The 13,455-nt window shown below is 35.4% G+C and overlaps 1 protein-coding gene across 1 annotated transcript in view; it reads left to right on the top strand.

The window, feature by feature from the left end:
• The first annotated feature begins 7,463 nt into the window (after nt 1-7,463).
• Nucleotides 7,464-13,455, top strand: part of LOC136849699 (nuclear exosome regulator NRDE2-like) — a 57,938-nt gene continuing 51,946 nt past the window's right edge. Inside the window, 1 exon segment of the mRNA XM_067123049.1 lies at nt 7,464-7,777. Coding sequence (XP_066979150.1) covers nt 7,735-7,777 — 43 coding nt within the window. The 5' untranslated portion in view covers nt 7,464-7,734.

Raw genomic sequence — 13,455 nt, 5'->3', positions numbered from 1 at the left:
AGCTGCTCAAGCGCGCGATTTATCTTTTTTATTTTCCGGATACTTTGAATTTGGTATAAGGGGATACATTTTCAGCAGTTAAATGTAAACATCTTTAGAAATATCTGACCCTTCCCATATTAACTGCATGTCCCCATTTAGTCTTTTAATTTCATTATATCTTTATTAGAGGTACTATTTCTTCATTATTGTCTATATACTATCTGGAAACGAATTACAGTTTCATTCATATTTTTCCTTAATAATATAGCGTCATATATATATATATATATATATATATATATATATATATATATATATATATATATATATATATATATATATAGTATATATATATATATATATATATATATATATATATATATATATATATATATATATATATATATATATATATAGCCTATTTTTCCATACTTCACTTTTCAACTTAGACACTGTCTGGTAACTCATACCGCATAAACTTATCCCTTGTAAGCACTTGATTACTGTATCAAATATTGCACTAAGATACAGTAGTAGTATGATGCGCACTCACCATAATTTATGGACTTTAGAGGTGGTGTGTTTTTTTTTTTTTCTGGAGGCTGTACTGATCCTGTCAGTGAGTCTGATAAGTTTTGCATGTACTACTATCCAAACAATATTCAACATAGATGACAGGTTATATATACTCTTGCCACTTTCTCAGTCTCCAGATGAACAGATTCAATTGTCATAAGCATTTTAGTGTTTGCCATAACTTTTCTTTGTTTTACCGAATTATAGTTTCATATTTTTTATTTATAACTCTATTCTCTTTGCACCTAATTCAAAACTGCCAATGTGTCAACTTTTCCCATCAAAGAAATCAGCAATTTCCTCATTTTTGCCCTCTTTCATAAAGACTTAGAAGCATAGTTTCTCTCCTCTCGCGCTTCCTCCTTACTGGCGCTAGGACCATTGCCACTGGGAACATTGCCACTGGGAACATTGCCCATGTGGGAATATTGCCAATGGGAACATTGCCACTGGGAACATTGCCCATGTGGGAATATTGCCCATGTGGGAATATTGCCACTTGGGACATTGCCCATGTGGGAACATTGCCACTGGGTACATTACCCATTTTTTTTTTTTACTAGTTAATGTTATTTACAGCCTATTTTTAGAAACTAGGGAACTTTTAAACTGCCATTAGATTGTTGAAAGATGTAAGCCAAACATCTACTTTAGTTTTATTTTGCGTAGGGTTTTATTTATTTTCAGGAACAAAGGATAAGAATTTTTTATTTTTTTAGAAAAAATCTCATTGAATCTATTATTTTATTAGGGAATCACACATTTTTGAAAAAAATCACAATTTTATTAAAAACAAAAAGAAATTAAAATCATACATTTTTTGACAAAAAAAGAGAACTTAAGTTTAATTAGAATATGTGCATGTTATATGCAATGGACCTCAAGTATGCTAATTGATCATGGCCATTTCTATAATTATCAACAATGTTCTTTATGCGTGCATTAATGTCGGCATATTGTTTATTTTTCGGAAAAGGAACACCACGTTCAAACTGAACACGCTTTGTAAAGGCTAAGCTTCCCCCTGTTTCAATGCAATGATTAATTTCCAAAGAGTTGGGTGAGAATTAGTCACAGATGCATTCAAAGCATTATGAAATGCTTCGACACTGTTGTTAGTCCTAGGTAGAGCTTGTTGAGTTCGAGAGTATACATTCCAGAAAGTAATTGGGTACATAGGTTGATCTCTGCGTCGGTTGTTTCGTCCTCTTAATACACCTATGTAAGTAGTTTCGAAATAAGAGATAAATTCCGATGGTATACGATCATCTTCTGATAACTCTTCAAAAACTTCAACGACTTCATCGAAAGGTACGAATGCAAGTGCTGAAAAATACCTCATCAAAAGAGAAATGCATTATCGTTGTGATATTGGTGTTTAAATCCAAGTTCCACAACCTTACAGTATAATGACTTAGAAAAGTGAAATAAACAGCCATTTAAAATTGCATTAGGGTAAACGTATTTAAGCGCATTAATAGAAGCCCTCTCAAAGTCAACAGTAATATTTTGAGGCTGGTTGTTATCCAATAACTCTTTAATTTTTTCATAACATGCTCTGTATGTTGTTTCGGTTTTGTTTGGTAAAAGAACAAATGCTCGAGGAATGCTAAAATTATCCCTTTGAACATGAATAGTTAGAAGCTGGTAATATATTCCTGGCGTCACTTTGAATGTTCTGTCAATTGCCCAGTTTGGGAATCGTTTTAGATCTTCCATACCGCTTGCTGTCATAAATATAAGCATCCGATTTTCATCATTCAAACCCGCATCGTATTACAGAAACTTCTCTCAGAGTCGAGAACAGTAAATTCCTCTGGTATGGCGTATCCTGTACGTGACATTGGAACAGCTGGGAAATTGGCATTTTTTTGCCTCCATTTTCTGACATTTCTACTTATCGTACTCACAGAAGGTAGCTGCGAAAGTGTAGCTTCATCTAACGTTGCAGCCGCTTGCGATACCAATACACGACTTGATTGATGTGATGTTGCAGAATTCGTTTTTAAAGTAGTTTGAGCAATTTTAGCCTCGACTACATCCTTAGTCGCAGAGTGGTTGTGCTCACCAACATGCTTTATAATCTCACCATCTTCCGTGTGCAATCTTGCTTTGAAATTATTTCTCTTTCTTCGAGAACATTCCCAATAAATGATTTTCCCAGTCTTATTTGTGCTATGCTTATGATATATGTATTGGAGCTCATCTACGAGCATATTACTTCCACGTTCGCTATGTATCACACGTGCCATTATGGGTCTTAGGATGAACTAATTTCTGTTAAGCGATGGGAAGACTGGAAACACCAACGACTGATATTTTTCATATAAAAGTTCGATGTTTGGCTTACAGTCTACAACAATCTAAACTAGCTAATTATCTTTCGAGGAAAAACATAAAAATACAGTTAACTAGTAAACTAGCTAATAATCTTTTGAAAAAATAATGATAATGTAAATAGTAAACTACCTACTTACCTTAAAAAAAGAAGAAGCGGGCAATGTACCCATTGGCAGTGTTCCCACATGGGCAGTGTTCCAAGTGGCAATATTCCCACATGGGCAATATTCCCATATGGGCAATGTTCCCAGTGGCAATGTTCCCAATGGCAATATTCCCACATGGGCAATCTTCCAGGTGGCAATGTTCCCAGTGGCAATGTTCCCAGTGGCAATGTTCCGCGCACGCTCCTTACTACTACTACTACTACTACTACTACTACTACTACTACTACTACTACTACTACTACTACTACCACAGCATTATTATTTTGTTTATTTTCTAGTAATTTACATACTTTTATGCCTAATAAATTGCTGTCAATACAGATTTTTAACTTACCCTGTTGTCTTTCCTAAATATCTTTAGTTCATATTACAGTAAAGCAAATTTTCGTTAATACCTATTTCTTTCAAGATATCTTGGAAATGGTTATATTTAAAATTTTACGAAAGTAGATCTACTTAAAGACAAAGATGAATAGGAATGCCAACGATTGTAGTTTGTCCCTTACAAGCATGTTTATTGTATTTCTGGGACGCTGCGTCTTTCAAACAAATAAGCCATTTGCAACCTAGAAATAGATAGAATTTGTGTGGAAATGAATAATGAAATGGAAACTTAAAACAAGCTAGATATAAAAATTAAAACGTTTAAAAGAGTAAAAAGAAAACGGAGTTATCCTGCAGTGGATAAGATGAAAGATGAGAGAGAACGATTAAGATGAAGTTTAAGGGTTTAAATATATATGGATTCTGAAATTCTAAAGTTGCTCGCGTTCAAGCAAGTGGATAATGAACCTTAAAGTTTTCGATAATTAATTTTATTTGGCAAACACTAATGTGCTCGCTTGCCGGAGACTGGAGCTTACAGATAAATCTCTCCTTGTTCTTTCGTTTATTCCCACACGCTGGGGGTATCTGGTTTTGAGAGTTCGTGACGAATTACCAACATCCCCCGCCAAGCACTTGGGGCATTACGGGTACTGTTACAGTTTATTGTTTTCTTTTTCTCGGCTTCCACTCCACAGAGGGCGCTCTGCAAGACCAGCAAACTCAGTTCATCATAGCCAAATTAATTATTTAAATACCATCATATATTATTCAGAAGATGAACCATTTTCATGTGGAAAAAGCCCACAGGGTCAATTAACTTGAAATTCAAGCTTCCAAAGAGTATAATGTGCATCGGAAAGAAATAACAGAAGGTAATGGGAAATACAGAGAGAGGAGATCAGTTATTAGAAAAACAGATAAATTAAGAAATTCATAAATAAATAAAAATGTTAGTATAATATTAAAATACAAGTTGAATTGTATTAGGGTAGTAATGCATTGTATCTTCGCTTGAACTTCTGAAGTTCCAACTGCACATCTTCCGGGAGGCAGTTCCACAGTCCAACAGTGTGAGGATTAAAGGATCCCTGGAGCTAAAAAGTTAGACAGTGAGGCACATTTACTGTACATTGGTAGCTGCTGTTCAGCGAATCTGGTTGCTCTCTGCAGGAAAATATATGAGGCCTTACGAACGATACCTAACTTTCACGCGGCATTTGCTGAAACTTTCATTAGATGTTTCTCAAAAGTAAGATGTGAGTAAAAAATTACACCTAGACTAGTTAAAGCTTCAGACTCATTCAGCAAAGTCCCATCCACCTGAAGGGGACGATAGGGTGGAAAAGCTTTACGAGATCTGCTGGTCAACAGTGTTTCGTTTTACTGGATTTCAGCCTCATACCCCACCGATTACACCATTCACTGATCCGGTCTATGTCCCAACTGAGGCTGAGGACAGCTTCCCTTCTCATAAGTGGAGACTTGACTACACTCACAAGTGTTGCACCATTAATGGCTACACATTCTGAAATTTTTTCTTCTATTATACGATTTTTCTCTATATTAATTGTCAAATCTACACTGTCACAGCACTCAGGAAAAAGGAAAGTCTTCAATTTTTTCTTGAACTGCTTTATATTTTCTTTCAGTCTCCTGATATCTAGGGGAAGCTTACTGCATAGTCTTGGAGCGGCAAATTTAAAGGCTCCAAAGCCTACATTCGGACTGCATCTCGGCTCGAATAACTTGAGACTATTAAACATGCAAACAATACTAACAAGCACTGGATACTTACGCGAATGTAACCGTCTTAAGAATTTTAGAATCCATTTACATTAAAATCCTTAAACCTCCTCTTAATCGTGGTGATTCATCTTTCGCCTCATCCCTTGTGGAATAACTCATTTTTCTTTTTACTTCTTTAAATATTTTGATTTTTTACGTCCAGCTTGCTTTAAGCTTTCGTTTAATTCTTTTTATTCCCAAATAGAATGTAAAGTGTATTTTAAACATGTGCTTTTTTCAAATAATTTCATTGTTTCTCTTTATTTTTAGGCTGAAAATGGCTTAAATGTCCCCCAAAACACAGTGAATTTGTATGCTATGTACAAGCACCGGTATTCCTAGTCTTTTACTTTGTTCACTTTGTTCATTTTGTTCACTTTGTTTGGTTTCATGTGCAGCCCTCCACAGGGATAATTCCCTCTCTGACGGGCCCTTGTACGTTTCCAAAATAAGGTTCTTCTTATATTTTGTAACTGTCTTTCAGTGTTTTCTCGTCAGTATCGTAGCTCCTGCAGAATAGGGAAGTCTTTAGTTCCTTTTTAAATTTGCATCCTTCTTGTATGCTCTTCACTTCAGGCGGTATTTTGTTGTATAGTCTTGGTGCGCAGTGTATAAAATTTGCTCTCTCGCCTGACTTACAATTGGTTCTAGGTTCACATAGCCTATATGCTTCACTTGCATGTCTGATTACAATATTCATTTCGGGTCTAAAGAAGCTTAAGCGGTTTCTCAGATATATTGGTTCATCATATTTTAGTGCTTTAAAGACTGTAAGTAGTATTTTATATTCTGTTCTAGCTTTTACTGGGAGCCAATGTAGCTCAATTAGTGCCGGGGTTATTCTGTCACGGGAACGTAGTCCTTTTATTAACCTGGCGGCTCTATTTTGTACTCCTTGCAATTTCTCTAACGTTGCAGTAGTAAGCCTCGAAAGTATTTGGTTGCAAGTTACTGTTTTCAGAGTATCTTCGTTCAGGTATTTTCTAATAAATGCAATGTTTCTAATATGATAGTTACAGGTTTTTGTAATATGCAATATATGGTTCTTCATCGACAATTTACTATCAATAAATACTCCTAAGTTCATCACTGCTGCTACAATATTTGTTGTTGACGAACAAATAGTTATTCTTTTGAAGTGTTCATATTTTCGTAGTGCACTGTCAGATCCAAATAGCGTACACTCAGTTTTGTCTTCATTAAGTTTCAATTTCTTCGCTGACATAAATTTTTGTTATATTTTTCATTATTGCATCAATTTTACTAGTGTTGCCTTCTACCGTTTCGACAGGAAAATAGAACTGGGTATCATCAGCGTACAGTTTATACTTAACTTTGTGCTTATTTAGAATTCTAGATAATTCAGTTGTATAAATGCCAAGAAATAAATAAGCTGACACGATACTGAGGAAAGTATGAATCTAGGAACACGAATTGGTGAGCACAATAATTATGATGAATCAGGCACTGAATGCAGTAAGAATATAGTGCATTGCTGTCTAAAAAAAATATAACTTTTGTAGCTTATGTACATGTTAAACTGTACATGTTTAACATATGTACATGTTAGTCTGTTTGTAAATCAATATGTATTTGTACTTGTAATTATAAGAAAAGAGTACAGTAAATGTGCTGTCAAGCCAATTTATACGGCTTACCAAATGAAGCGGCCAAATAAGTGAATAAATCCTGTGGTGGCGGGATAAATCCCACTCTAAACGAATTAAATGGGCAATCTTTTAATGCAAGATTAACATAAGATATGATTCTTTACCTAAATAACAGCGGAAAACATGATATCGAAATATTTAGAGACACTAAAGAGATCTCGAGGCGTACATTACGTCAATCGTAACTACACGGAGGAGCATGGCTGAGATTAATGAGCAGAGATGTTACAGTCCAGAGATAGTGGAAGAGTGACCTTTGAACACTCTGCACTAAGAGCATCCATTATGTTGCTTTAGGAATTTAAAAAAGTGAACACTTAGAGATGTTCAAGAAAAACTTACACATATCCATTAGCAATCAGACAAGGCGCTGAAGAAAAAGTTAACGAAGAAAACTGTAAGTTTTAACATGACATGTGTTCTCCTTATTGATTGCATAGAAGTTGAAACGAGGGCTCCAACAATATACGATGATGATGATTACGGTGAACACTCTCTTACAGATGGAATTATTACCGGAAAATGAAAAGTGCCACAAGTCGATGGGCAATCAAATCCCTGGATTCCGAATCATTGCAACAGTGAAGACGCAACTGTAAACAAACGTTCGAAAGACGTCCGACTCATTTGACGTACTGGTGATGTGTGTAGCTTACGTGTACCGACATTAATAACTTGATACGTCTTTTGAAATGAAAGGTGTTGGCTAATTGTACCAAAAGTGAAGAATTTGTGTCTTATATTTTTGGAATATTTGCGCTATAGCCTTTGATGAGCAGAACTTACAGGCCTAGCCTGATGTGAAATTTTGCAGGACACTAACCACGTCCATAGGCTAGAGGCTGCTGCTGCTGCAGTTCTAATTAGAGAGGACCAGTATCCCCAGAATGTCACTATTCCCTGCCTATGCCTCCCGAAACGGCAATGAAGGTAAGTGATGTTACATGGTCTATCCAACTCGACCCTGTTTGATAAGCTTGGGTAGCCTAGCTATTGTTACTTTTGGGTAAAACAGAAGACTGCTAGACTACCGCTGCTTGGTTTCCGACAGTCGCCGACTCTGGTATTTACCGCCTTTTATTTATGTTTTTGCCAATGTTTATCTTTTTTATGTTTATGATATTTACTATTTTTTATTTATGCTTTTGCATTCATCCCCTAGCCTGGGAGAAGGTACTAAACACTGCGCCCATTTTGCACATAAGCTAGACTAGTAGTTACCAAACCTGGAGTGGCATGATAGTAGTCTTCAGGGTTTTACGAAATTACAAAACAGTTGAATAGGAGGTAGACTGTCATAGAGGAACAATGACTGACACTTCCATTTAATCAAAGTAGGTAATGGCTGTCTATGCATCTTGGCAGTTGGCTTGTGATATTAATATAGGCTACCTTTAACTTCTGATGGTTACCATTAGTGCCTGATCAGGTGGGATGTTGTGCTACAATGATGACTTAATAAGCCTGCTATAACAGTAATATGTATAATAGGTTATTGATGATATCAGTTATAATGTATTATATATATTACTTTATTACCACAACTCGATATTGGAGGTTTATGCCGTGCTCGTAAGTCTTGTTAATGTGCTTCATAAAATCTCCCGTAGGGGAGTTGTGCCCTCAGTGCACCTCATGCTGTGCTCTGTAGGCAATACTTAAGGTTCTTAGCAGCAGCATCCCTTCGGCCCCTAGCTGTAACCCCTTTCATTCCTTTTACTGTACCTCTGTTCACATTCTCTTTCTTCCATCATACTTTCCACCTTCTCTTAACAGTTGATTCAAAGTGCAACTGTGAAGTTTTCCTCCTGTTACACCTTTCTAACCTTTTTACTGTCAATTTCTCTTTCAGCGCTGAATGACCTGATAGGTTCCATTGCTTGGCCCTTGGCCAAAATTCTTTATTTTATTCATATAAAAATATGTCTTAAATTTACTGTTTCCCAGATATTTACAATCTTCTGTTCATGTCTTAGGCTAACATTCACTACCAAAGGATTGGTACTAAATGCAGCACTCATGGGAATGGTGGTGGTAGTAAAGTAAAAATTCACCAATAATAATATTGGTTCTAGGAAAATTCGCCGTGGGAAAATTTGCCGTAGGAAATCTCGCCGCTGGAATTTTCGCCTCAGGAAATTTCGCCGAATAGGAAAAATCGCCGCAAGACATTTTTGCCGTAAAACAATTATTTGTGATAAAAAGTGTGGTTTCTGAAGTACCTTTTTATCACTTTCAAACAACCAAGTTTGGCTTTCTAAGTTTCTGATAAGTAAACAACCAATAAGGAAATCAAATAATTATTTTTTTTACTATGATCAAATGAAAATACGTAGACCATTTATAAAATACTTTATTATTTAAGAAAATATCCTTTAAAAAAGATTCGTTATTTAAGAACATACATAAAATAAAACAGAAAAAATGTAATAATTTAAAAAGTGTGCAGATTCCATGCAATACTACGTATATAGTCTCTTTTCTGCAGCAGAATTCTACCCAATTACTTGTTGTTGGAGTCTTGTGTTGATATCACTATATAACTTTTCGTTCCTTCTCGTCTCCTCGATCTAAGTCACACTTTTTCTTTCTTGCTAAAATCTCTTCCTTTTTAGATACGAAATAAGTTTCCAAAGATTTGGATGCATATTTGTCATTGAGCTTTGCAGTGCATTATGGTAACCTTCTATGCTGTTGTTCATTCTGCTTCTATTAAGCTTAAATCGTTCGAAAACATTCCATAATGCAATAGGAAAAGTAGGCTCCACTCTTGACGTCGCTCTCCTCTACCCGTTCTCCTCCTATATAGTGCATTTCGAAATAAGATACTAATTCTTGGGGCAAATCGTCATCATCTGATAACTCGATAAATCCGTCAATAACATCTTGCACAGGAAGAAAAGCTAATGCGGTTAAACATTTGATTTTGTTGTTGAATTGTGCGTCTGTTTGATAACTTAGCGACTTTAAACCGAGATCCACAATGTGCCTATAAATATTCTTTTTGCCATATGAAATAAACAACCTGTTAACTTTGTTGTTGAAAATACAGCAGAAGAGGCGTTAATACTAGCTTTTTCAAAATCGACCATCAAGGTTTCGGGTTGTAATGATTGGCGTAAGTCCTTCAAGGCACTGAAAAGTCTGCTGTAAGTTACTTGAGATTTGTCAGGTAGCAAGACAAAAATACGTGGTATACTAATATTCTTTATAACAATATGTAAAGTGAACAATTGGTAATATATCTCTGGGCTGCATTTAAACGTGCCATCACACGCCCAGTCCTTGTTTTTCTCAAGGTCATCTAGCCCAGCTTTTGTGCCAAAAACTAAAATTCTGTCTGAACAATCTTCCCCACTATCGTATAATAAAAACTGATCACCATTTTCAAGAAATCTATATTCTTCTGGTATAATATACCCACTTCTTCCGGTTGGGATCGGGGGAGCTTGATTTTCCTTTTGCCTCCAGCCTCTAATACTGCGCGACAAATGTGCTTTAGTGGGCAGCAACGCCAATGCATTTGAATCTAAACTAGATGCAACTTCGGCAATAAAGGACCGTGAAGAGGTTTGTGAATTGGTGGCTGCTGATTTCATTTTCTTTTTTGCTTTGTAAACTTTAGGCTTAGAAGGATGGGCAGGATGGCAATGCTCGCCGACTGTTTTGCATATAGATACACTATCATCTTCCAACTTGGTATGAACTCTTGTTTTACATCCCATAGAATCACACTTCCAATATGTTTTCTCACCGTATTTTCGATCTAATTGGTAAATATAGTTAAGATCGTCAACTAATTTCAGTCCTCCTCTACTGGTTTCCATTTGATAGACCATTGTCTTGGGTTGGCTGCCTACAAAAAACTGTAGTCGAATATATAAAGAACTTTTAAAGTAAAAAAAAATAATTACTTGGTTGTTTGAAAGCGATAAAATGGTACAGTACTTCAGAAACCACACTTTTAAAGTAAAAAAATAATAATTACTTGGTTGTTTGAAAGCGATAAAATGGTACTTCAGAAACCACACTGTTTTTATCACAAATACATGTTTTATGGCAAAATTGCCTTGCCTCGCGATGATTTTTCCTATTCAGCGAAATTTCCTGAGGCGAAAATTCCTGCGGCGAGATTTCCTACGGCAAATTTTCCTACGGCGAATTTTCCGGACATGAATAATATTGATAGTATTAGTTCTAAACTGCTGATTTTTATTTCCCCTGACCCCTATAATGTAAATGTTTCTTTTGCACCTATAATTGAATAAAGTATAAATTACATATTTTCTGTTAGTTTATTACTGTATGTGGTTTGGATGAATAAAACATTAATAGTCACTGGAAATGGGTTGATAACCTATTACGTACAGCCCCTTCTCAGTATTATCAGTAAAGGGGACCACAGTGGGAAACTAGGGATTCTGGGTGAGGGAATTCAAACTCAAGTTAAATGTAAGGATTCATCCAAACCTAACCTAAACCCCTCCCCCCACCTAACCTAGCGGGCTATAAATTTAGTGAAATATAGTGATGCTGCCTAACTTTATCTTCCTTAACTTGACCTTGGCCACCGTAAATCATAAAGAAGCAATATTTGCTTGCTCACATATCTTGGTTATTGGATTCCCTCTTTGTCTCCCCCATGAAACTTATCCTGGTGCTTACACTATGGATTCCCTGAATGGTCCCCAAATTATTATTAGACTTAGGCATGCATGGCATGGGTTAATCAGCCATTTTTATTGAAATTAATGAAAAATTAATCAAAATCACATGAAAAACCACACTTAACACTTTAAATGACTTCTTAACTAATCTTTTTTAAAACCTGCGCACATTCATATACAATGTTCTTTTCTAGTCAGTCATAAATAGCACATCTAACTTATAAGGCAAGCATAAGTGTTTTCAGAGTGCACACATCCATATAAATTTTTTATATTGTCAAAATACACAATTTTTGGCCACCAGGAAATTTCACAGTCCTGATAGTTTGTTATAGCAGTGAAAAGTTTATGAGAAATTATTCTTATAGAAAACCATTGGTAATCATCAGAAGACAGTCACCACGCACAGACCAACTTGGCAAAATCATGTGTTTGTCTTGAAACTTACAAGGACTCTTAAAACCAAGAAATCCATGGCTTGTTGGTAAATTAAGGAATTAATGTTACAGTATGCATATGCAATTATCATCTGATATTATAGCTCAATGTTGAAAAAAAGAAAATGAAAATCTTATAGCAGACTACAGAACAAAATGAAATTGCCAACTCAGTAAGCATTAATCTTAAAATATGCTAAAACAGATACTGTATTCATCATTTTTTTTGTGGGATCAGAGAACAAAATATAAATGAGGTGCAATAACAGTAATGGTAAAAACATCCGCTAATTATGTAGTAAGCAGTCTGAAACATGCAGTACATGGTTTGTGTAATCACTGACAACCTCAAAAAAAATTAAAAAGCAGGAAAATCAGGCAAGGGAAATTATTGAGGTATATCTAAATCTAACCTAACCCAATGGAAATGGGTCCTAACCTAACTTTGAGCACTATAGATTTTTGTAAAATACAAGGATGCATTTTAATCTAGAATGCTTGGTCCTACCTGGCTAGTGTATCTGCATCTGCACCTTACTAGACCCTCCCTACTAACACAATCTAGAGCACCATAAGTTATAAATGAAAATATAGGGATGTACTATATTTTATTTTAACCTAGTTTGCCAGGTTCTACCTCCTAGGCTAATGGGCAGTGAACCCTCTCCCAAGCCAACCTGACCTAGATGCCAATAGTCATAAGAGCAAATACTGTATAGGGCTGCATCCTAACATGACCTAACCTAACTTGAGATGTCAGGGCCTACCTCAATTTTTAAGGAGGGTCTTGTGTGCTGTAAAAGTTAACATTTTTTATTGTATTGCTCTACATTTCATGAATAATGGGATCAAAGGTTGCTCATTTTACAGTATTACTTTGCATTTCAAGTTATCTCACTCAAGGCAAAGTATACAGTATTTCAAAGTGAATTTCTTGAAGTGCCATATTTTAGAAAAAGAAAAGTGTTGGTTTTGTGCATTGCAGGTTATATATTTAGGATCACAGTGTAGTGCTGGTATTAGAAATTTTTATAACAATTTGATTATCAAGATAATACAATGATACTTTAATTTCAAGTCAACATGGAATTTAGTATCAGAAATGGATGAGTGATGATCTTTGGTATTTTTTCTGTGTGAAATGTGAGGAACAAGTAAGTAATTACATAGGTGTGAATAAAACTAAAACCTTGCATCATTACCTTACACTTTTTAAGTGTAAGGCCAAGACTTCTTGCATTGCTGTTTCATGACTAGCTTTTTTTTTTTTTTTAAGTTACTTTTCATGCACAGTATAGTAAACTGATCTCACCTACTATGGCCCGACCAAGCTTTACAATTCATGGTGTATGCACGATGTATGCTGTCTAACAGGACTTTTTTATTAATTTTTTTGCTTAATTTACACGTGTACCATAAGTAGTACTCATGCTTGTTAGAACCATATTAGTAAGGTAATAATTACTTAGTTTTGGAAAACTAGCATACAAACAGTGTATTATTG

The sequence above is a fragment of the Macrobrachium rosenbergii genome, chromosome 21 (genome assembly GCF_040412425.1).
Source record: "Macrobrachium rosenbergii isolate ZJJX-2024 chromosome 21, ASM4041242v1, whole genome shotgun sequence".
Taxonomy (NCBI): domain Eukaryota; kingdom Metazoa; phylum Arthropoda; class Malacostraca; order Decapoda; family Palaemonidae; genus Macrobrachium; species Macrobrachium rosenbergii.
Note: the sequence above shows the minus strand (reverse complement) of the source record. Positions and strands in the feature narration are given on the sequence as shown.